Source organism: Buteo buteo, chromosome 3, assembly GCF_964188355.1.
Source record: "Buteo buteo chromosome 3, bButBut1.hap1.1, whole genome shotgun sequence".
In the NCBI taxonomy this organism is placed as follows: domain Eukaryota; kingdom Metazoa; phylum Chordata; class Aves; order Accipitriformes; family Accipitridae; genus Buteo; species Buteo buteo.
Window position 1 is genome coordinate 20,879,686 of NC_134173.1, and position 24,618 is coordinate 20,904,303.

General features: G+C 38.4%; 1 protein-coding gene across 10 annotated transcripts in view; it reads right to left on the reverse strand.

Moving 5' to 3' along the window:
- PTPRM (protein tyrosine phosphatase receptor type M) overlaps positions 1–24,618 on the reverse strand; it is a 502,188-nt gene that overhangs the window by 179,677 nt on the left and 297,893 nt on the right. For 7 of the 10 annotated variants that reach the window (XM_075023028.1, XM_075023023.1, XM_075023022.1 and 4 more), the window contains exons 12-14: positions 13,063–13,336; positions 11,885–11,921; positions 6,630–6,704 (exon numbers count right to left, since the gene is read on the reverse strand). In XM_075023028.1, coding sequence (XP_074879129.1) covers positions 6,630–6,704; positions 11,885–11,921; positions 13,063–13,336 — 386 coding nt within the window. The remainder of the gene's footprint in view (positions 1–6,629; positions 6,705–11,884; positions 11,922–13,062; positions 13,337–24,618) is intronic. The other 3 variants (XM_075023029.1, XM_075023027.1, XM_075023025.1) reach the window with 1 other exon arrangement.

The window sequence follows — 24,618 nt, forward strand, 5'->3', positions numbered from 1 at the left end:
GTGTACTTAAGGGATGTAACACAGATCCTGCAATGACTATTAACTCTGGCAACCAACTTTTTAACACTTCCGAATAAAAGACTGTTGTGGTTTCAGCCCAGCCAGCAACAAAGCACCACGCAGCCACTCGCTCACTCCCCCCCCCAGCCACAGTGGGATGAGGAGAAAATATAAAGGCAGGCTTGAGATAAGGACAGGGAGGGATCACTCACCACTGATGGTCATGGGCAAAAGGCAGGCTCAACTTGGGGAAGAAACAAAATCAATTTCATTGACTACCAATCAAAACAAAACAAGGACACTGAGAAGTAAACCCAAACCTTAGAACACCTTCCCCCCAGCCCTCAACCCCACTCCCGGTTCTCTCCACCTCCTCCCCCCGGCGGCGCAGGGGAACAGGGGATGGGGGTTGGGGTCAGCTCCCCACACCTGGTCTCTGCCGCTCCTTCCTCCTCAGGGGAGGAGGACTCCGCACTCGGCCCCTGCTCCACCGGGGGGTCCCTCCCATGGGAGATGGTCCTCCATGAACCTCTCCAACGTGGGTCCTTTCCACGGGCTGCAGTTCCTCACAAACTTCCCTGGTGTGGGTCCTTTCTGTGGGCTTCAGCTCTTCCCAAACTTCCCTGGCGTGGGTCCTTTCTGTGGGCTGCAGTCCTTCAGTCACAGACTGCTCCAGCGCGGGCTTTCCCATGGAGTCACAGCCATCTTGGGGGGCCTCCGCTCCCCCACTCCCCTCCATGGGCTGGGGGGGGCAGCCTGCTGCCTCGCCACGGGCTGCAGGGGCATCCACCGCCTCAGGCACAGCTTGTCCCCCTCCTTCCTCCTCACTGACCTCGGTGTCTGCAGAGGGGTTCCTCTCACATCCCACTCCCCCCATTCACTTGCAGGTTCCCCTTCTTAAATCTGTTCTCCCAGAGGTGCTACCACCGTCACTGATGGGCTCGGCCTGGGCCAGAGTCGGGTCCGACTTGGAGCCGGGGAAGCTTCGAGCAGCTTCTCACAGGAGCCAGCCCTGCAGCCCCCTCCCCTGCTACCAAAAAAACCCACGCCACACAAACCCATAACAAAGACAAACAGTTTCTACAGTGCAAAACATACCTAATTAGGCTACTTGTCCTTCCTAAAGTGTAGGGAAAGATTGATATTTTCTTCTAGGTCATGGTATCTTCTCCATCTGTTCCTGTCCCAGCTCTCTAACACCACTGGCTTGGGCGGTACAGTGCCAGGGTGGCTGATGAACCCATATGTCCTTGGCCAACCATAAGCATCAATGGCCAGAGCAGAACTGCTGGTATAACCCTCTGAAGTTTATCCTCCCTAAGCTCCTATTTATGCAGGAAAGTTGCAAAGGTCCCACTGTTCCCAACCCAACCTGTTCAGAGTAACGGAAGCTGAATGGAGGAGGTCCTGAACCCCTGACCAGAACCTCTGGCTTTTCTATGACTTGCACACATTCAAAACTAAGGCTGGTAATTCATTTTTAGAAAACCTTACAGGAATTCTTAACATTGTGAAACATGAACTGGAGTACTTAATATCACTAACAGAATCACATTGGTAACTCACTTCTAATCAGCTCAGGTTCTCTATTGCCTACAGCTGGAAAGGGCTTGCATTTATATTATGGGTTATTTCAGCATTTGTGAATTGTTATCAGCATTATTTTTAGGTCCTCTTTGTCTAATTGTTTAACTTCAGCTCTTCTTTAGGTGCTTTGTGGAAAATGTACTTATGTTTAAAATGCTAGATGCCTTGCCTGCACTGTCTTGAAAACAGAAAACCTGACATTTGACCCTGTAACGTACTAGGAAAAAAAAAAGGAGAAAAGGAAACAGTAGCTCCCATGGTACTCCTGTATCCTCTTAACATTTTCTTGTAACTATACTGTTTTATAGATGAAACTGTCACTGCAAAAATGACAAATATAACACATAAAAGAACAAAAACGGGCAATAAATCACAAGTGACACTCCAGCCCATTGAAATGCATTCAGCCGGTGCTGCAGAAAGCAGGAAGATTTCCTCTTGCTTTGCATTCTGCCCAGCTGAGCGAGAGGACCAGAATCCTTGAACAATCGGTACAACAATTGCTGGGGCCATCATGTAAAAACAGGCTTAGAATTTCACTTGGAGAGTAAGACCCATTCTCACTTGGCTTTCCTTGTCACTTGGGCCTTGCAACAGCATCGTAATACAGCTTTGACATTAAACCACATAGGTGCTTGCTCTCCCCTGGATAACTATCCACAGCTCCCTCTGATGTAAATGATGTTCAGGAGTATCAAGAGAAGAATAAACTCCTAAAATGCTGTATTCGACCTGCAGACAGACATACCTGCACGTAGCTGTGTTATTACAGAGAGCACTGCAGTCTCAACTAGGAAATAATGGGTTCTCCATTACCCAAAATAGCACTTGAAGTTTCAACATGTCAGAATACATCTAAATCAATGTTACATGGTTCAGGATGGAGAAAAATGAATGAGAATGTCTGTCCGGCTTGTGTTGCTATATCTCAAATGCACTGTAAAGGATAACAAACTAGGTAAATAGGAAAACACTTCTTCTCAATTCATGCTGTTGGTTTTTGTGTTAATAAACAAACGGTGTTTTCAGTAATGCAGTACAAATGTGAGGTTGCAATTTAATCAATCAATGATTTCGGTTGGTTTTTTTTCACTTTTACAGTAGAATGCATGAGAACAGAATCTGACCCAGACTATAGCAATAAATCTTGCTATGTATTGAATACGTGTCTGAAGAAATCTGTATATTTTATTATGCTGCTAACTTCATAACAGAGAAGAAACCAATTGGGATTATTTTTATGACTGCTTTTAACATGGTTATAAAAGATGCTGCTCATCTAGACCTTAAGGTATGCAGAATAAAAATCACTTAAGCTTTGATTGCCACTATATTTTTAAAAAAAAATCTTCCCAATTTTTAAGTATCAGTTATTCTACAAAACTTCTGACATATCTTGTATCTGATTTGTACCAAGAATTTCATCTATGAAGAGTGTACAATACAGAACTCTCCCTTCCAGCTGCATGTGTAATTAACAATGGGTAGTAAAAAGGGCGTTCTATGGAAATCAGTCTTAGTAATATCCAGTGAAGTAGTGGCTGCTCCACTAAATCACAAATGGAAATACTTTAATTTAAATATAAGTAGCTCAGACATATTTCAACAATTAAGAAAATGCCTGAAATAATGAACACCCTAATCATAATTCCAAGCATGCTATTTTATCAGAATGCAGACAGAACAAAATAGATGAGGGCCAAGTGAATACAAAATATGGCCAATTTAAACCTATTACATGAAGTGTCTCTTACAAAGTAGTGAAGCAAACTGCAAATGCTTTCAGGCTTTCTCAAAACCAGGGATTTGTTACTCAATTTTAAAGTCAAGATCATACACTTACATATGTAATAAGTTTTTTGTTAATCTTCTACATGATTTCAACTGTTTGTTAAACTATATTTGTTTATGAAAACATGGAGACGGTATCATGAGGACTATTATACTTCATGTATACATAGTCTTTTCTCCTGGCTGACAGATGTTAGATAGCTAGATATTCTCCCTATCTGTTGGAGGATAGGGTCAACTGAGTCGATTTCAAGGGAGTTACTTTTTGTAAGGTTAACACTGAGAGCTAAACACTATCCCCCACATTTGAACTCCTTAGTTACTATGTTATGGAATCAGTGATAATAATGTATTCACTAATACTAACAACACTAATTTGCTTATTTTGGCTTGCGAGAATCAAAATCACACAGTTGCCTTTACAGCATATTATATTATACTGTAACTTAAGGACAACATTGTAGGTATTTAAGTGCAACTGCAAAGAAAAGTTCCCTTTGCTACAGGCTGCAAAGGAGTACTGAAAGCAAGGAGTGGCTGTCAAGATATTTAGGGCAAATAGCAGGTAATCCTATAAATGGAAGTCATCTTATCTTTATATGAAAAGGAAGGAGAAAGGAAGGACAAAGCGGAACTAATAATGCATTGTTTATAAACTGCACCAGTAAGGGCCAGGATGAGTTGCTGATGAGGGTGGAGGAAATGACTGCAAGAAGAGTTGGTTTGAAAGCTGAGCTGTACTACCATGATCTTTCTGAAGAGGAAAACATTTCAAAATTGGTAACAATAGTTAGGAATGCAACCAAGATTTTAAATTTTCATTATGCAAGAAGCATCAACTTCCCACCTGAAAAAAAGAAAATCCCAACCCTAACCTCCACACTGCTTGTTATATATCTCGTCAAATGCTAAAAGTAATTTCTTGATCTCAAATGTAATTACTTCGGTGCTAAACAAAGAAGTGAGGAAAAGGCACTGAACAGAAAATGCTAAGTAACATTATTTAACAGTTACAGCTGTAGGGCTTGTGGTAAATACAGTTAGCAATAGTCCTATGATTTCCACATAAAGAAGTCTTCTTACATGTAGATCCTTTCCACAGTCTGGGAATTTGTAGGAGAAAAGTATGGGGAGAATGTGCATCACTCCCTGCTTCCTCATGTCCAGTCTAGCTCCTGTGAATCTCCTTCAAGGAAATCTTCGGGTTCCTCATGGATACTGCAGATACCATTATTGCTGTACTGCCCTCAAGTCAAAAAGCCTGCCAATGGGACCGCTACACACTAGGAGGGTTTGTAAGGTTCCTTTGTGGGAAAACATGAATTCCTGTTGCTGTCATGGGACCAACCACATGGGCTGCATGAGGTTTTTTTACTCCCTACTGCAGTTGTGGCAACTGAAAAGGAGGAAGATGCTTCTTCCCTTTTGATCACACTCTTTCAAGCATGAGAAAGGGTTGCAAAAATGATGAGGGGATTTCCGAGGCTTTTTAATACATTTCACACGTAGCCAAAAATGCTGTTTGCATTTGATACTGAATGCAATTTGATACTTTCTTTTTCACTATAAAAATTAGTTTCTGGCAGATCAGATTAAAAAAAAAAAAGGATATAAAAGTCACAGACAACCACAGAGTGCCAATGCTATGAGCCACCAGTGACAAAGCAACCAAATAACTACTTTGCTGGCTGTCCTATGATAGCTATATCTCTGTTCTCTCATTGTTAACTAGTATAGACATCTCCCTACTGTGGAACAGGCATATGTCCAGAGTTTCCTGTAGCTACGCAGTTTTGCATTAAAACAAATAAAAAACAAAATAGGAGAAGAAAAACATTTAATTCTCCATATGGAAAAATATATAAGCGTATTTGAATCCTGTGATGAAGAAATGAAAACTTCTTGAAGTTCAAGGACAGGAAAAAGATGTTTGTCTCTTCAAAGCTTTATTTGTATTGCCAAGTAAAATATGTGGACAGAGCTTCTGACAAGCACCACTAGCAAGAACAAGCTAGTACTTCCTGGCATCATATAAATATATTATTCTGATAGTTCATATGTTATTACATAACACAAATATACGTGCAACAATTTAGTCTTGATCGACATAGCAACTTGGGCATAATGGATCACTCAGCTTTGTTATTACAACACATACCCTGGAATTAAAAGCTACAGCAGACATGTCACTAATCCCCTTATTTTAAGCTGAATCATTTAACTGTCTCTTATTGACTATAGCAGTAACCAGATGCTAAGCATCTGAACTCCTTCTCGTCCCTTAGACACCCTGGTAGCAACATTTACATGCTTCCCAAGTAACTGCGCCAGTATTCTTGAAAAAGGCAATGATTTTATCATGCTAAATGCTGATGGACCAGGTCTAACTTCCCATGTTACATATGCCATCAAACTCACCTTAGATTCTAGAGTTTTTAATGCTCTTTGCTTCCGTTTGAAAATAAAAGTTTCCCAATCCCTTAATGCTTTATGCATGTGTTTATTTTCTGACAAAATGAGTCATTTCCCCAAGTTCATAAAGATTTTCTGGTACATTCTGAACCAGCCTTCAAGCCACACACAGGCTAATAATTGTCTCACTTGCATACTGAGTTTACTTTGACAATTAGATTTAAAAACCTTATGGTCTTGTTCATTCTCATATGCCACATGCTAGGTTACTTTGTTTTAAACCTAGAACTCATGTATGACATAATTTAAAAGGAATCAATTTTATTTCTTTATTTTATTTTTTTGCATATTGAAATGTTGACAGAAAATATGATCTTCCCAGCATTCCGCAGTAGAAAAAGTCATTAATAAAAGACCTTTGTCCTAACTCACACATAGAACTCTTAAGCCTAAATTATTTAGAAATTCTAGTGTCTTGACCTAATAACACAGAAAAAAATAAACAGGTATGCAGGTATATATCTATATTCAAACTGTCATTCAATTAATGGATGGAGCAAGACTAGATCTCTTTACATCAGGCTTGAAGGAACTTTCCACAGATCACACATACAATGGACACATGCAGTGGAGTTGTATGTACAGGGATGTGTGTGTAAGTTTTGGTGCCAAGCACACAGTTTAATTTAATGGAGCTGAAGTAAAAATTATAAACAAAAAGAAACTTTCAACATAGAAAACTATTTATGAGCAGAGAATGAAGAAACCATCAGGGAAAAAGAGCCAAAGAAAATGAGACAAAACGGGGATGATGACTTGTCTGTACTTGAACATCTGACCTGTTAGTTGGTCGTCGCCTGCAGCAGGGGCGATGCGAATGTATGGTGTTGTAAGCTGAGTCACGATTATCGCAGCTAAGGCAAAGGAAGATTTCCAGGTCAGCATGCATGAGGGAAAAAAAAGCCAGACTGAAGCTAGGCCAGCAAGAAGAATCTTGGTCAATAGTTTATTGTCTGAACTTCTTACAAATAAAACCAAAAAACTCCCACAATTTCCTTTTCACCTTCAGTTGTTAGTTTGGTTATTCTGCAAATTAGTAAGCTTTCATATGTAAATTTCATTCAGGAAGAGGACTCAAAGCACATTATTACGTATAATGCATTTGAGGAAACTGGAGACTCTTTGGCTCTGCTAGTCACAGCACTGGGCTAAATGAAAGTTAACTGCTTATTCAGATTAGTCTAGTATTAACTTCTCCAGGTAATTTGAACTATTTTCACTTTCTTTTTTCCTATTTCATAATAGTACATTTTTCCTAGAATTCTTTTTTAAGATAATTTTCATGTAAAATATTTTTGAGCTAGCTAAGATTAATTTTTCTTGTACCTACTTGGGTCTTTGTTCTGAAAATGCACACACTACACATATATTTAACTTTCAGCATACAGAGAATGACTACTGAGAGTTGGCACGCTTTTAGTTAGGTATGTATGTAACTGTTTGAGGTCCGAGTTTCAAGTTCATGTTTTGCCACTAAGACAAGAAAAAGCTGAAAAAACGGAATTCTTTGCATGTCTGAAGTATTAAGACTTTTCTGTCAAGGCTGTAACAATCACTGACTGGTATAGATAACTATTACCATGGCTCAGATTAATAAAAGCTCGTATTTCTTTGTTTGCCAGGAGTACTATGATTGCCTCTAAATGGTTAAGCACACTATGATACATATATATTAAGGAATATAAAAAAAATTAAAAGGTCAGATCCAACATGATGCAGCTGGAGAATGATGCAAAGAAAAAATATTGGAAAATTAAGGACAAAATTATATGAAAGATCGCTCATTTACATAGAACAGCCTGGGTGCTATTAGAAATGTGGCAACGAGTGAGGAAAATAGACCATCTACCATCTGCAGACAATTAAACTCAAAACTGCTGCTGCATAATATTTTGAAATATCCCTCTGCAACATTGAAATGCAGTCTTGATAGTAGCTGCTAGAGCAGTGTTGGTATTGGATTTAAAATATTATAATATCCTTTCTTCTCTCATAATTAATGAAAGCCTTCCAATATTGCAAAATTAGAACAATGATGTCTCCCTCTTGAGAACTGGATTCCTAGGAGATAACCAAGATGTTTCTGTCCAGACAGTGTTGTAAGTCATATCAGGAAATATAGTCTTAATATAAATCACAAAACACCACAAAGTTGATAGCAATAAACTTGGAGGAGTTTTGGAATGTTTTCAACTTCATCTGTGGAGATTTTACAGTCATTTAGCTTGAAGAAAGAGTAGGTATATGAAAGCCATATTTCAAGCAAAATACGACAACCTTTATTACCACTGGTACAAAAATCTCTTCCTGATTTTTGTTTGTTTGTTTGTTTAATTATCTTGTCAAAAATAATGGGAGTGGAAACCCTGCAGTCTCCACATTTGTATATACACCAAATAGTCACAGAGGTCCTAGAAGCCTTCCTCTACAGAAAACTAAGATCAGAAGACTCCATATCACAAGAATATGCTGTCTGAGCCTTCCCCTAGCAAAATCAGTGGCAAAGTTTCCCTTTGACTGCAGTAGAAGCAGGAGGAGAACTTTCAGCTCTTCAAAACCCAATACTCTGATCCTAAATTACACTTACAATCTTTGCAATCAGGATTTTTATATGATCTCTAAAAGAATACATTAAATAGAGGTTTCACTTGTAAAAATGTAATGGTCATAAAACAAGAGTATTTTTTTAAATGTTACAAATTGAGGTTGTTTAAAATATAATTGATGGAATGAGAAAGTATTATCCAGCTACTGACCCTACACATGCATTTGACCCAGTAGAGTCAGGCTGTACTTTTCCAACAAGAAGCCTGTCAATAAGGTAATAGGCTATCTGGTGCACTTTGGCTCTGATCCAGCAACACAGTGTGTGCCAGTTGAGGATATGCTTGACAGTAAGCACATACATTATTCCTGTTGACATCAACTGGAGTGAAAAGCGAAGTACCTACTCAAGCATTCTGCTGGATCTGGGGCAAGAACACTCTGTACCTTTACATTACACTTACTAATTTATTTTTATTTTAACAAAAACTACCAAAGCATACAGTGGGCCATGGAATGAACACCACAAAACTCAGTGATAAAGCAGAATGTCAATGATCTTAAGAAGGTCTCAAGGGCACCAACGACTTTTAGATTATCTGGAGTTGGGATAATTAAAGGAAATACAGTTAGCAAATGATATAGCTATGTTCATGTCAGGTTCTGAACTTCCATATTGGTCCTGAGGGCAGACTTCAAACAGGCTAACCACACACCATCAATACAGACAATGAGGTGGCTTGGTCAAGCTCAGCTGGCTCAGTGGAGCAGCGTGGAGGTTACCTTGGGTGACATGAATCCCAGGAAGGGCTGCCAATGTGCTTGGTACAATCCTCAATTCCATGGGAATGGAATTGCAGAAGCTTTCAAGAAAAAAGTGGACAGTTGGCTGCACTGCCGTGTTTGTTTTACAAGGTATGCTTTATGGCACAGGCCTTTATCCAGCAAAATACTTACATGTCTACTTTAAGACAGAATAGTTGCAATGTAGTCAGCGAGACTGTTCTTTTGTGCTCAAAATTAGGTATATAACTGACTTGATTAGGGCTTAAAAGCATATGGTTTCCCACATATGTATTAAATTCTAGAGTACATCTACTAACTCCAATGGCCTACACAAGGTGGTAGGTATTTTCAGGATCAGACCTTAATTTAAAAGAAGATTATACCAGTTTTATACATGAATGGCCTAAAGCACTTCCTTTTAGCTTTAAAAACTTGAACTTTCAAAGATAACAGAAGCCCAGAATACAAACATTTCAGAAATGTTACCACTACATGAAAACTAGATGTTATACTGGAAAGCGTCCACAACCTTATTTGCAAGAACCATTGTAATAAATAGATGCACAATGAGCACATGATAGAGCTTAAGTAGCTTACTGTCTAGTAGCTATACTGTAGTCACAAAACTCAGTGGAAAATGGTGTGTGTCTGTAAGAGATCAGGCACAGCAGTCAGAGCAGCCTTTGTTTCCTAGGGTACAGGCAATGTGAATGTTGTACCAAGCTGTTTGAAGGGATGTGAACAGAAGGGGATGTGAACAGGAGAGGACAAATCTCTGTCTTGCCCCACTGCTGGTGTGGTGACTTCTGAGCTACAGACATTAAGCATTTTTGCTATTTTTTCTAGTCCATATGTGGAAAGTCCAAAGGGGGCACAGAAGTGTGTTTTTCTCTCAAGTATCTCTGTTGGATCTCAAGGGAAAAAATCTGTACAGGCAGGTATGATTAATATATTAAAATATGTCCTGGTCTCCTTTTTATTTTTTTAAATACATATACTTTAAAAATATAATACAGACATTCAGTTTATAAGCATGGAAATCAGTGCTTTACAGAAGCCTCCCAAGAAAGTTTTGCATCAGGAACTATAAATGCCATTGAGGACATCTCTGGTTTCAAAGTCCTCACAACAACCCCTCACAGAATTTTACAGGCTTCACAAAGGTATTACAAAGAATTCTGAAACATGCTTTCAAAACAGAGATGTATGGAGATTTGTTTAAAATAAAACCTGCATTTCTCACATCTCCACTGCCAAATGGGTTAGCTCAAAGTAGCTTGTTGCTATGGGAGCTATCCCAATCCATAAAGCTACCCTCACTTCTCAAATGAGAGAGCAAGATTTTTCAGTCAGTCAAGTAACTGAAATAGTTGAATATCCATTAGTGATTAAGAATACAAATCTTCAAACAATTTAAAATCCATTCCTCCAATCACCTATTATGGTTTCTGAGGTAACGTAGTCCACTCCTGGTATCATTGAAGCTACTGGAAAACAACACCACAGGATTCCACTTGAATCTGGAATTCATCTCTCATCTACGTTTTATTGGGTTTTTGTTTAGATATTTGAAAGTTTTCTGTGGGTTAGTAAGCAGTCAGTTAGTAAATTAAAATTATAACTACTACCTTTGGTTTGGGAAAAAAACCCCAGGAAACAGTTCAAAGAGCCATAAAAAATGTATTTGTCACATTAGGGAGGATCCAGCCTTTCAACAGAGGCAACCGTATGCTAATATTTATGTTACTTTTAAGTAATGAGATTCTCACCCTATTTAGATTTAGTGGTGAAATTGTGAAGTCTACATGTAACTGAAATCATGGTGCAATCAGTTATGTTAGGGATAGTCATTATGAGACATGCACGATCTCCCAAAAGGAACAGTGGTACAGTGATGAAGTAGTTTTTGTTTCATACTCTTACCAGGTGCCCAAACCACAAGATGGTATTACCGGTTCCTGCTGACAGCAGTACTTTCTTTCCTTTTCCTCTATTACAATCTCCAGATAATCATACTATCCCACCACTTCTTTTTCAGGCTTTGAAGTTGCCACCAGCTAGAGTTTCTAAAAAGGTGTGACTACAAAAATAATCACAGACAGATCCCAGCCTCCAAAGTTAAATGTATCAGCAGCATTTTTATCCTTCCCTGTCTGGGGATCAAACCTATAGCTAGCACTGTCTCAATTATACAAACTTGTCTCACAAATGGTAGTATCATGTGATGACAGTCCGATAAATATAGCTGATTTATACCATGAAAATTAAGAACATGTTTTCTCCACTTTTCTTTCATAAAGCAATTAAGATAAGATAATTGCTTATGAGTAGGGGGTAATTTTTCACTATGGATGTATAAGCAGCTAGTATGCACTCTGCAACTGGCAATTTTACAACTCTACTGTATATAGAAAAATCAAAAATATTTATTGTGAGATCATATAAAAACCCACAGAATATATTTTAAAACCCCTGTGTTCAAGTAGACAACTAAAAATGAGTAATATGTATATTATTAAAAACAAACAAACAAACAAACAAATTTCCTAAGTCTCAGCTGGAGACACAAATGAATCATTTAAATTCTGTAATAGGTTTAATGATGCCTTTCAGCAACATAAACACTTCTGGAAGTTTGCAAAGACCATGTGAAGGAAAGGTCAGCAAGCTGAAATACAGAATACATGACATAATATGAACATACCTTTCGTAGCTACCCTGACGCAGTCGATTTTGGTTTCCTGTGTCAAATAAAGAGGAAAAAGGTCACGTCTTGTGTTCCTAAGCAAAGAAAGTCATCCATGACTCTGTTCTTAAAAGTACTGACAAAATGTCAGAGAAGTGTCGATTTAATGTGCCTCATTACATACTTAACTGCTTATTAAGCAACTCCAATGTGCTTTCATAATATAGACAAACACTGCTTGGGTATGGTACATAAACGTTAAGTAAGATCCCTCTAAAAGTAGAAAATATGTGAAAGATATTCACAAGAGCAAAGGAAAGTGTTCAGCTTTTTTACTTTGGCAACATAATGGCCTTGGGAGATTTTTCTTTTTCTTACAGATCATGTAGTTTGAAGCATCATGCTAGACAATTTTAGCAAGAAAAAATAATCAATGGTGTTTCACATTTCTGCACTGTCAGGGCACTGGGAAAGGGGAGCCATTATGGTTTCTGGCAGAAAACATTTCCAGGCTGTCAGCACAGACAGCCAAAGCTTATCAGGAATTGAAGGGCTCTGGGTAGGTCTGTCCATGAAATGAAAAACAATTCCAGGAAGAATTAGTCTGATGAAACATGATCTGTGAAGACCTTTTTACACACTTTTAATTTCAGTTCCATCTACTTATTTTTCTTTTACTGTTTGTAGAAAGGGCCGGGGGGGGAATTGGTTTGCAATTCAGTCAGGGCAACCAAAAGACAACATGGGAGTTCAAGACATTACGAACTAAGGTAATGGGACTGAACAGGCCAAGACAGATGTGCTAAAATCCACAGTCAAGTTTGGCTTAAACTTAACAAAAAAAATCACAACACTCTCCTCTTCAAAGCAAGAAAACAAAAACAACAAAAAAAGAAATAAATAAAGCCAGTCAAACACACATTGAACAGCTTTTAGGTAATAAGACAGAATGGTAACGCACTACTTTGCCTACACGCTATTGACAAAATGCGCTGTTTTCCCCACCTCTTTCCTGTAACCTTTAATCATTAAGCAATATTGTGTTAGGAAAACTGTTATTTTTTAAACTCAGTGTGCTAAATTTCACTGTTACTTCATTTTCTCATTAGCAACTAAATTGGGCATCATGCTAGTTGGTGCGAATCATCTATTTACACACAAATATTGTATAAAACCACACCTGTTGTAAGACTTACCCCATTGGCTCTGCTAGCAGCTTGAAAATAGATGCTGTAGCTCTTATGAGGAAGAAGAGGAGTGTTCCAGAAACCACTGTAGGTTTTGTTATCACCAATAGTAAAAGGCTGAGCAGCTTGTAAACCATTGGCTGGAAACTCTGCAGCAAAGTAGTACTGCGAATTTAAAAGTGAGGCATTCTGGAAATGAATGGGCACTGGGTAGCACTTCAGGATTTCAGTTGTCTTTTTGGTCCTCCGTGGGCGTTCTTCTTCAACAACTATTTGATAGACACTAAGAGTGTAGAAAGGAAAGAACAAAAGAAACACATGCACTATTTTAAGACTCGGGCAGTCAACTAATTCTGAAACTGTAATAGCATACTGGTATTTATGGAAAAAAAGAACTGTTAAAAGCAAAGGACACTGGTAAAAGTAATTTTGATATTCAGGTGTATGAATTTGTGGAATAGACTCATGCTTCCAAACAAACTCATTTTGTTTTGGAAAAACAAAATTAGCCATACACACCACAGCTTTTCACATAGCAAATGCACGGAACACTTTCTTGTTTGAACTCTTGTACCGAAAAAGCTTGCTTGATCAGTGCTAAAATGTAGAATTAAGTATTGTTTTGTTCACAGAAGTAAGAATAAAGCTATAGATTCCATTCTCTAAGCTGTTTTATCTTGTCTAAATGAAATGAAATGAGTAGTAAGATAAAAATGAAGAAATAAATTACAAAGAGATGGGAAATAGTATTTGCTTAACTGTTGACATTATAACTATTCATAACAGCACACACAGAGTAAATTACAGTCTTTAAAATTTCAGTGGCATATTGACTGTTACTGAGCAAGAATAAAACACATTTTGATGGAAGATATTCTCACTCAGCAAAGCACTTTTACACATCTTACATATAACCATATTTTTAAGTGTTTCTGCGTTCTGCAAAGCAATGCAGTTTGTACTTGCATTCTTTGCTGTACTGGGACCTACAGGGAATAGTCCATCCCTCTCCACTGTAAAGGTGCTATGGACATTCAAGCAGGAACAAAAGAAATTGTGATTTCTGCTGTATATGCAAACAGTGTAATCATTATACCCTTGCAGTTCCTGTAAAAGCCTGAGTCAGTGGTTTCAAATTTGTGAAGTGGGAAGTCCATGTCTCTAAAGAGGCCTGGCTTACAAGTTTATTGCATCACTGGGGACCAGTGATTCTTAGTCATTATTTGTCTCCTGGAATCTTGAATCCCAGTAAGAAAGTCAGTATAGGTAACTGATGTTAAAGGGGCAATGAGTCCCTGTTTTTGCACATCATCTACCTCTAATAACAATTTATGACCTTTCAAGTTGATAATTCATAAAGAACAGCAATCTCTGGGTAGGTTATGTTTCTTAAAGATGAAATATCCACACAGTCTACTGACATGTTGTTCCCACTTTGTCATCTGTACATTGATGATTATGTTTACAGAAGACTGCCCAAAGTACAGGGACACTTGGGCTGGGCCTCTGCAGGCCTGCGTCTGGACCCAACAGGGCTTATTGCCTTAGTCATATCACTGCACAGCTATGGCTATTCCCCTTCTGGAGCCAAATCTGGTTTAGAAATAAAAGAGATGACTTTGTGCAGTCATAGCCAGCGAGCTCCTGCACCTGCTGGGCCTCTGCTAGACTCAAGCTGCTTTAAGCACTGGCATAGAGCTTTCCAGCTCTTGCACTCTCTGGAGCCTTACTGACTCAGTGCACAACCAGACTAACTGTATTGGGTTTGTGTGGTGGGGTTTTGGTAGCGGGGGAGGGGGCTGCAGGGGTGGCTCCTGTGAGAAGCTGCCAGAAGCTTCCCTGGCTACAAGTCGGACCCGACTCTGGCCCAGGCCAACCCCATCAGCGATGGTGGTAGCAGCTCTGGGAGAACGGATTTAAGAAGGGGAACCTGCAGCAGGGGAGGAGATTGGAATGTGAGAGGAACCCCTCTGCAGATACTGAGGTCAGTAAAGAAGGAAGGGAAGGAGGAGCGCCAGAGGAGGTTGTTGCCCCTGCAGCCCGTGGTGAGACGGCAGGCTGTCCCCCCCCAGCCCATGGAGGGGAGCGGGGGAGCAGATGCCCACCTGCAGCCCGGGGAGAGGAGCCCACGCCAGAGCAGGGGGAGGCCCCCCAAGATGGCCGTGACTCCATGGGAAAGCCCGCGCTGGAGCAGTCTGTGCCTGAAGGACTGCAGCCCACGGAAAGGACACATGCTGGAGCAGCTCGTGAAAAACTGCAGCCTGTGGGAATGGCTCACATTGGAGAAGTTTGTGAAGGACTGTCTCCCGTGGGACGGACCCCACGCTGGAGCAGGGAAAGAGTGAGGAGTCCTGCCCCTGAGGAGGAAGGAGCAGCAGAGACAAGGTGCGATGCACTGACCCCAACCTCCATTCCCTGTCCCCCTGCACTGCTGGTGGGGAGGAGGTGGAGAAAACCAGGAGTGAAGTTAAGGCCAGGAAGGAGGGAGGGCTGGGGGGAGGGTGTTCTAAGGTTTGGTTTTACTTCTCATTATCCTGCTCTGATTTGATTGGTAATAAATTAAATTGATTTTGATTTTTTTTCCCCAAGTTGAGCCTGTCTTTTGCCCATGACCATAACTGGTGAGTGATCCCTCCCTGTCCTTGTGTCGACCCATCAGCTTTTCATTACATTTTCTCTTCCCCATCTGGGGAAGAGTGAGCAAGTGGCCTCGTGGTGCTTTGTTGCCAGCTGGGCTTAAACCATGACACTAACATACTGCTTCTACACTCGAGCTGCCTTTGCACATTTAGATAATGCTGTGTGCTTGAATGATGCCCCATCATGGGAACTGTTCAAGGTCAGGTTGGATGGGGCTTTGAGCAAGCTGGTCTAGTTGAATATGTCCCTACCCATGGCAGGGGGGGTGGACTAGATGATCTTTAAAGGTCCCTTCCAATTCAAACCATTCAATGACTTCATGATTCTATGACAGCACGATGCTAGGTCTGCAGAGCCTTCATAGGTGAATATCACCAAGAGGCAGAAAAACGCCAGTTCTCTTGGCCATCTTACTATTTTTTTACCAGACCTACTGCTCACGTGCAACAGACCCTGTTCACTGTTTTTAAGATGTAGCATCTCCAGATGCTGCACTTCCTATGCTGACAAAGAATGTGCAGAAAGTTAACACTGAGAATGCTTAATACCTCTTCCTCTGCCTGATTTAGACTTTCACCACAGTGGAGATTTAGTTTTATGTTAAGACACTTGAATTTAAATGTCTTCATGAGGTTGTTTATACATCTGTAAACTCCCATTGCAGTCACTGGAGAGCTACTCAGTACAGGCAACAGATCTTAAAGACTTGACCAGCAAGGAGATGTCTACTTCTGGGTCAACTTAATTGCTTTCTGGGCTCCACTGACCATAATAACTAAATACTCAGCTCACATGTAGACACGTACAAGTGGACACCTAAATTTAGATGTTTTAATCTGATGCTGAACGCCACACAGAAATCTAAACATGTATAAGTTTGGTACAGCACGGGAGATGAGTATCTTGAGGGTCTACTTGAAGGCTACTGTCTGTACATTTTGCAGCTCTGTGCAACAAAGTCTACACATCTAGCAGAAAGATTTTCATTAGTTGATTAATTCCATGCTGAGTAGTAAATGAAGGTCAATACATGGCAACCTTTCTTTGATCCTACAAGAACTGATCTGTAAAAACTAGCCATGAAATACCTACATTAGAATCTTTTTTTCTCTCTTCCAAATCAATGTTTGACATGATTTTAGCAGTTAATTTTCTAGAAAAAAACACAGTTGCTTAGAACTGGGATTCCAAGCTACTTTGAAGAGAGCATGTTGCCTCCTCTAACTACTAATTTACAGTGAATCTACAATATGCAAATTTAAATGGAGTATTGGAGAAAAAGTAGAAGGTGATGTAAACATCTATTCTTGCAAGGTACTGACGCTGGATACACTTGCCTAATACCGCAGCAAAGATAAGAATCCCTCAGTTTCACTAAAGCATGATGGATAGTAAACTAAGTTATTTGGCTGTTGCCTTCAGGAGAGTATTGCTACCTTTTTTATTGCAGCAGGACTGAGGAGTGACCTCAGACCACACAAGGTAATATGACCTGTTTCAGTACTGGTTGAAATGAAGATTCTTTACATTTTTCACTCAGTGATTAAAGCTAAAGTTTGTAGATAGTTTAGAAACAAATCTGTCATTAAAATTATCCTTTTCCTCTAGCAAATTCATGTTAGTTATACTACATGCACTACTCCCTGTATATTACATTTTAAATGCCTGGCATCTATTCATCTTCAGATACATTAAAGAAAGAACTAAGTAGACTGGAGCAATTTCAAACTCAAAATGTCTTTTCATCCTTACTCCACAAGACAAATTAGATTTGCAAGCATCTGGACCTCAAATCTATTTGCTCTTTAATAATTTAAGCACTGAAAGGTCAAGTAGCTCTTTTCTGTTCCCCTTTATCAAAGTCCAAGTGCTAATGAAAAACAACTAAATCCTATCTGCTGCCCAATTTCCACACACTGCTGTTTCTCTGATGTAAATTAACACATTATAGGCACCTGGGTCAATGGAAACCTGACAGAACTTTATGAATGATATGTTTTACATTTGTACAAATGAGACCATCTTGCTAATGAATTTTACAAAATTAACCTAACTACAATTACAATCCAAAAGCTTCCTCTAATTCTTACTATTAAAATTGCTTTCTTTAATACATAACAGCTGAATTGCCTACTCTGAAAAGGGTTGAAGCTTAGTGAATTGAGCTAGCACTGCACCAGGACTCTATTATTCATCTTAGGTATTAGTCAGATTTCCTGCTTGTTTGAAGTTGCATTATTCCTTTTCCACACCTCCGTGTTTCAGAGAATAAAGTCTTCCCACCCATAATCCAAAAAATAAAATCTATGCTACAGTGAAAGGTGCTGAAAACATATTGACTATTGGTAGAACTTATATTGATCTTTCTGAAGGAAAGTAATGTAATTTAAGTTTAATCCACATTACACAGTTCTACCATAAAATTCCAATACCTTGGAAATTGAACACAAAATCTACTTTTATATAGACTGAGACTTACAGTTGCATCAAGAAATGAAGATATGGGAATTATTTTTGCCTTAGGATTCAAATATTTCTAATTTGGGGATTAAAAAAGGTGTCTGGAAAAGAAAAATTTGATGTAATTTTTAAGCTACTTTTTATTTTAACAATTCCAAAAGAATTCCAAATGTAAATGATTAAGCAGAGATACAGATCTTAACACAATAAGGACTGTAATTTTGGTTAGAAATTAGACATACCAGGCTTCTCAGATATTTACTGAAATTGAGTTGCTTAAATTAAAATGGTCTGTCAATATCTGCTAAATATACCAATTTTTTCAGAGTTGAAAAAAAAGACATGAAAGGAGGAAAAAAAAATGTTAACACAGTAATCAAAGATGCTAAGAAAATTTAGAGAAATGAACCAAACAATTCAAACAATTCAAAAGAAGACTCAAATGTATATCTATTCTTAAGTACATGAAATTACGGGGTTTAGTAACTTGCTGAATCACGACATTAGTCCACATTACTGGAATGCAGTAAATGAAATTTTAATTAATCAAAGTCTCATTTAAAGTGACAAAATAATTTTCCAAGAAGGGACTATTGGATAGAAGCATGGACTTCAGGATTCTTAATACAGAAGTCCTTAACATGTACAATCTAGGTATTTATCAATTGAAACTTATGAATTTGTAATTACATCTCCACCAAAAGTAATTCCAAATTGAAAGCAAAGGGAAAACAAGCTTTATTACTTCATTATTGAAACGTCAGCTCTATTTTTTCTCTCTTAAACAGTCTTGATGTTTCGCCTAACTGAAGCCATAAAGAATTTTTTAAAAATTACTTTACAGAAGAAAGATGGCCTAAGGACCTGAATCTAGAGTAAGAGTAGGCAGTCTTAATACAACTGTTGTGTGTGGTCCTAGGCAAGTCAATTAAATATTTTGTGCCTCAGTTCTCCAGCTGTAACATGAGAATGGTAAAGTTTCTTATTCCCTCTGTTCTGCTTCAACTGTTGAAACCTAAAACCTCTTCAAGACCTTCTTTTTTATTAACCTTGAAAAAATAGTTTGGTTTTTTTTCCTAGGAAATGTACAAAGCCTGCAAAGGTGTTAGCTCCACTAACAGTGCCCTGATCAGCTGTGTAAACTGTTGGGCTATCTTCTCAGACTGTTATGGTAACACTGTAGAGCCTAATTTGAAGTTTTCTGCTCATTGTTGTAAGTCCCTTCTTAGTCTCATGCTTTATTGTAAACATATAGAACCAGTACTTTTTATAGATCTATGTCTGTATCTCAATTTACGTGCTTGCTTTGTTTTAATGCTAACAGATTCAAACAACAGAATAACCTTTAATCTACGTATTGACCGTTATTTCAGTTACTTATTTCCATAGCCCTGCTTCATCTATATGCTAGAATCACTTCACTGCATTCTTCTACTAAAACACTGAAGTTCCAATAGATGGGAAAATTAAGAAACCCAAACCCCACCTTGTTATCTCAGTTTTATGTCCACGAAGAACTTGATTGCTCAAACCGTAACAGTCTATAGGGTCCCCACAATTCCACCAATACTTTTACAGACACTGAAAGTTTTTCTGTTGTACTGCCATTTAAGCCATATGCACTTTTTAAAAGTATCATTTGTTTCATTCATGTTTCGCATCCAAAGCTTCATATATCTTTGCTCATCATACGTTATGTAACAAGTTTATTATTTAACACTGCTTCTTTAAAAAAAGACAATCTTTGGACAATTTTTAGATATAATCTGCAACATAACTTCCTCTTCATCTCTGTCATCAGTTGTCTCTGACGTGTTCATAACAGAACTATATGGATTAACATTGGAGATTTTGATCTATTTCTTCCTGCCCTTATATTGCACTAGATTCTTTTAACTCATCCCATAACTTAAAATTTTGCAGTACTAGAAATTATATGTAACACATACCTTGAAATGGAAGAGGGAAGTTGCTCTTTAAAGGACAGGAATTAATAATTTACAGTTAGCAGGCAAATAGAAGAAGGCTACAAGAAATTGCCACTCACTCTCCTCCTACTCAATAAGAGTCTGTACATTTATTATACGAGGCATTAAACAAAGGTGATAATGACAATCCCCGATTTATCAGCTGTCTCACCATCATAGATACATGGGCTTTGCCAGTGGGTCAGGAGTTCTAGCAACACATAATATATACTCAACAAAATATACTCCATGTGCAGTCATTTTCGGTACAGATGTGAAGCTAGAGAACCAGCTGAACAGTAGTCCTGTCCCTCTGACCACTGTAGAATTCTGCACATTTTGTCAAAGGAGGAAGCAGACACTGCTCAACTGTGTTTTGTCTGCATATCAAACAGAGACCATTGCTATATTCAAGATCAACATTTATAGACTTAAAGAACTGGATGCGGTAATAATTGTTCCTAGAGAGGGCATGGTCTCAGGACAAAGGTAGTCTTGTCAGTAAGGACACAAAATGGGTAGTTTATTTGGGAGGGGTGACTTTTCTTGCCCAAGCATTAGAAATGAAGCAATCTGTATGAGTTTGGATTTTTTTTTCTTTTTCTGAGAGTGAATTGGCATTGTTACAGGTGGGATAGGGATTAGATTAATGACTCCATAAACTTGGATTTTATGGAGTAGGAGTAAGACCAGGGAGTTTCTGATTAGCAAAAAGTCAAATGAGTATGCCTACTAATGACAGAGAAGCCTGTTCAAGGTAGCTCCCTCTATTTCAGGAATATTTGATTTGGGAGATCAGAGATTTTCTGGGCTTTAAGCAAAATACTGCCTTGCCTGCTATAGCTTCTGAAATGAGAAAAAAAAAGAAGCTTAAAAAAACTCCCTTGCATAAACATAAGGTTCAGATATGAAAATACAGAACTTACAGTAAAGAAAAGCAAACAGACCAAACAAAACCTCCAAATTAAGGCTGCTGTACCAATACCAACAATGATGCAAGTATTGTTTAAGTAACATACTAAGACCTAATTTATAAAGGGGAAAAAAGAAGGTGAACTAGGCAATGTTCCAAATAATACTGGCAACACAGAAGCAATCAAAATTCTTGCAACTGTTCACATTTAAGTGCTTGACATACCAGTGTTAAAGGTGTATTGCCTTTTCTTTTTGCGAGTGAAGGGAGTCTTAAATCCTTATAACTTTTGGTTTGCATCTTTACTTGGAGTCAGGACGTTTTATGCAAACAGAAGGTCCACAATCTTTGGCAGGTTTCTAAGTCTGTGGGACACTTGGTTCTTCCAAAGTGTAGGAAAGGGACTAAGAAAAGAAAATACTTTGTGCTAGCAGCTTGTTGAAGCTTGAATGGAATGATTCTACGTCCACACATGGCTTTATTTACTGGCTTTGCAAGTCAAGAGGTAACTCTGGTTAGATTCTCCAAGGCAGGGTCTGTCTTCATTCTTGGGAAACACTATTACTGGCACCTGAAATTTCCAGCTCATGGGAAAAGTCAAATTGGAGAAAGCCGCAAATCTTTCAGAATCAGACCTAGAGTGAACACAAGAGGGACTAATATTATACAGCACCTCCATTGTCATGCAAGGAGCCCTATTTCTCAGGTCAATCAAAGCAGAAATACCTAAACAGCTGTAAAGGAGGAGATAAGACAGCTTAGGTTCAGCCCCTAGAGATACTGCCAAATGTAAAGTCTCAGGTGTCGTAATAAGCTTTATCTTCACAGACCCAAGTCCATTGGGGAATGGTATCTGGTTTTTAATGTAAAACTCCTAAGCTGCTTTGTGATTGCCCAACTCTTTTGTATAGACAATCTCAAAGACTTAAAAGTCAGTATTTACAAAGAGGATTTTCTGGGAAAAATACATCCAAGCAAACCTCTCCTTAGCATTCCTATGGATCTATACAGGAAATCCCAATGGTTCTCATATGGGGAGCATTATATCACTGGAAGTTAAAGATATTTTCCTTGTTCTTTCCTCCAAGGACAGTCACCAGGGGACGATATGACAACACATTCAATTCCCTTGAGAAGGGAAACACTTGCCACATAATATCTTAATTGCAGAAGAGTCAGATAGGCTCTGAAGTGGTAAAGCGATAGCCACTACATGTTCATCGTGGATTTAAATGTTTTTTCCAAACATAATTCTACCCTTTCTTTTCCTATACAGATAAACATATACATCCCCTTGTAATTCTGAAGGTACAGTTTTTAATTATTATTTCTTCTGCTGAAAAAAAAAAGTTCTAAAATATTGCAGGCCACAAAAAACATTATAATCAGAAACATACTTTTTCTAAACCACCTACAACATCTCTGTGGCTTGTGCTCTCCATACTTAATATGGATTAATGTATTTGGCTGCTTTTTCTTCAAACTCACAAATGTCAAGAAAATATATAGATTTTGTATATATTCTGTAGTCCTGCACAGGATAAAGTGAGTGCAAAATGAAAATAAAATTAAACCTACTTATAATGGTACTGTTTCACACTGACTTCAAAGTCATTTTCTACAGGTGTAAGTAATAGAAGGCAAGAGAGCATTTGGCTCTATATACATAAATTCTCTCAGCTATTAACTGTATTTGTTGGACAAGCAAAATACATCTTTGATTATAGATCTCCCCTAATGTGCTCCATACTGTAGCAATGAGATCGAGCTACTAAATACAGACTGCAAGTGACAAGCTAAGGAGGGCACCAGAGATTTGGCAGTATATTTTTTTTTTTGTAGGAAAAGAAGTGTTTAGAAAGAAGACACTGTAAGAACACATTTAAATAGTATTGGTTTGCAGATAAGTAACTGCATGTGAAAAGAGAAAGAAAAACTGAGCAAACGAAACCAGAAAAAGATTGAAACATTTAAGAATACAAAGGACTACACAGGGTAGGAATGTAGAGAAGGAGAGGAGAAGAAAATAAAAGGAAAATAAAAGAACAGATAATATACTGAAAACAGGTTGAGATGTACCATCACCATTGATAAACAAGAAGGGAAAGAAAAAGTAGTAGTAGGAAAGATAAAATAAAAATGAAGTCTATCTAATACTTTAAACAAAGCATTTTGTAATAACTTAGAGTCAGTTACTTTTTATAAATTACATGCAATATGTTTGTAAATGTTCATAGTTCATAACTATATTATGAAATCAAACACCTTTTACAAATATAATGCATGCAATTTATAAAATTATTATATTTCATCATATAGTTATGAAATCATATCATATACTTTTATAAGATTGGGGGGGGGGTGCTTTTTATCCAAGAATGACTGATACAAGATCTCTTTACACTCACAATGATCTACTGAGTATTTTTTGAACTGCTCTACCAACTGATACTTGGCCTCTTCTAAAATAACTCTGGTATACATAAGCTGATAGGCTTCCTAATAGGTATGTCACCATTGTATTTTTGGCAAACATAAAACTTCTCTGCTGATATCTCTTTCATGTATATGGGACAACAATATCCTATTGACATTGATGCAGTACTGGGTTCTTTAAATGCCATTTGAAACATGATGCCTCAAAGCCTTATAAATAGACTAAGATGCTGCAAGTTTTACAGTGAGAAATTCAGAATGTGTACCCAAGAACATGCTGTAATCCCATCTATATTCCTCATATCATCTGTGATACCCAGCTCCCATCCTCAATATGCTCAGCTCCTTCTAGTATCTCCCAAATATTGGCTGGAAAAGAGGCAACACATGCTGTAGCTGCTTCTGGGCTACATATGGGCTTGCTGGTATGTGAATTGTAGCTCTCTACTGCTGGACCAAATGAAATGAACTAACTAGTTCATACCATAACACAGCCTATCCTTCAGCACAGATGCTAATCTGTGTCCTTCCTCTGTATCCAGGGATTCCAAAATGTGGGAGAAACTTACTATTTATGCAAAATTTAAACTATTTCATATGTGCTTGAACATTTCCAAGAGGTCCAATATTAATGAGGAAAGGAAGGAACATACAGGTGAACAGTATGATGCATAAGCCTTGCTTTCTTAGGAAACCAGGATAAAATCAGGTATAAAACTTTAACTTAGTTTTTCCAGAAAGTTTAATTCTTATTTTGGATATGTTATATAGCACATTTTACCAGGGAACAATTTTTATTCCTACCGAATCTCAGGGCTCAGTCCCTCTAGATGCCAGTTACTATTGATTTCACTCCACAAGGCTTTATGCTCTTAATTTAAAGCCCAAGCAGCAGTATCACTAACTTAAATGATGCTGGTCTAAACTGAACTAACCTAAGGCTTCAGATTCTCCAGGGCTTTGAGACTAACTTCACTACAGAGCAGTATAAAATAGGGATGCCTCCTACTTCCTTTGTAGTCTGCTCACGACATGGCTTTAAAATGAATGAAAACCAGGGATGGACTGTGAGGATAATAATTCCACAAAATATTCCACAAAGCCACCATACTGAGAACTTCTGGTGGGCATCATGGAAAAGGTGAGTAA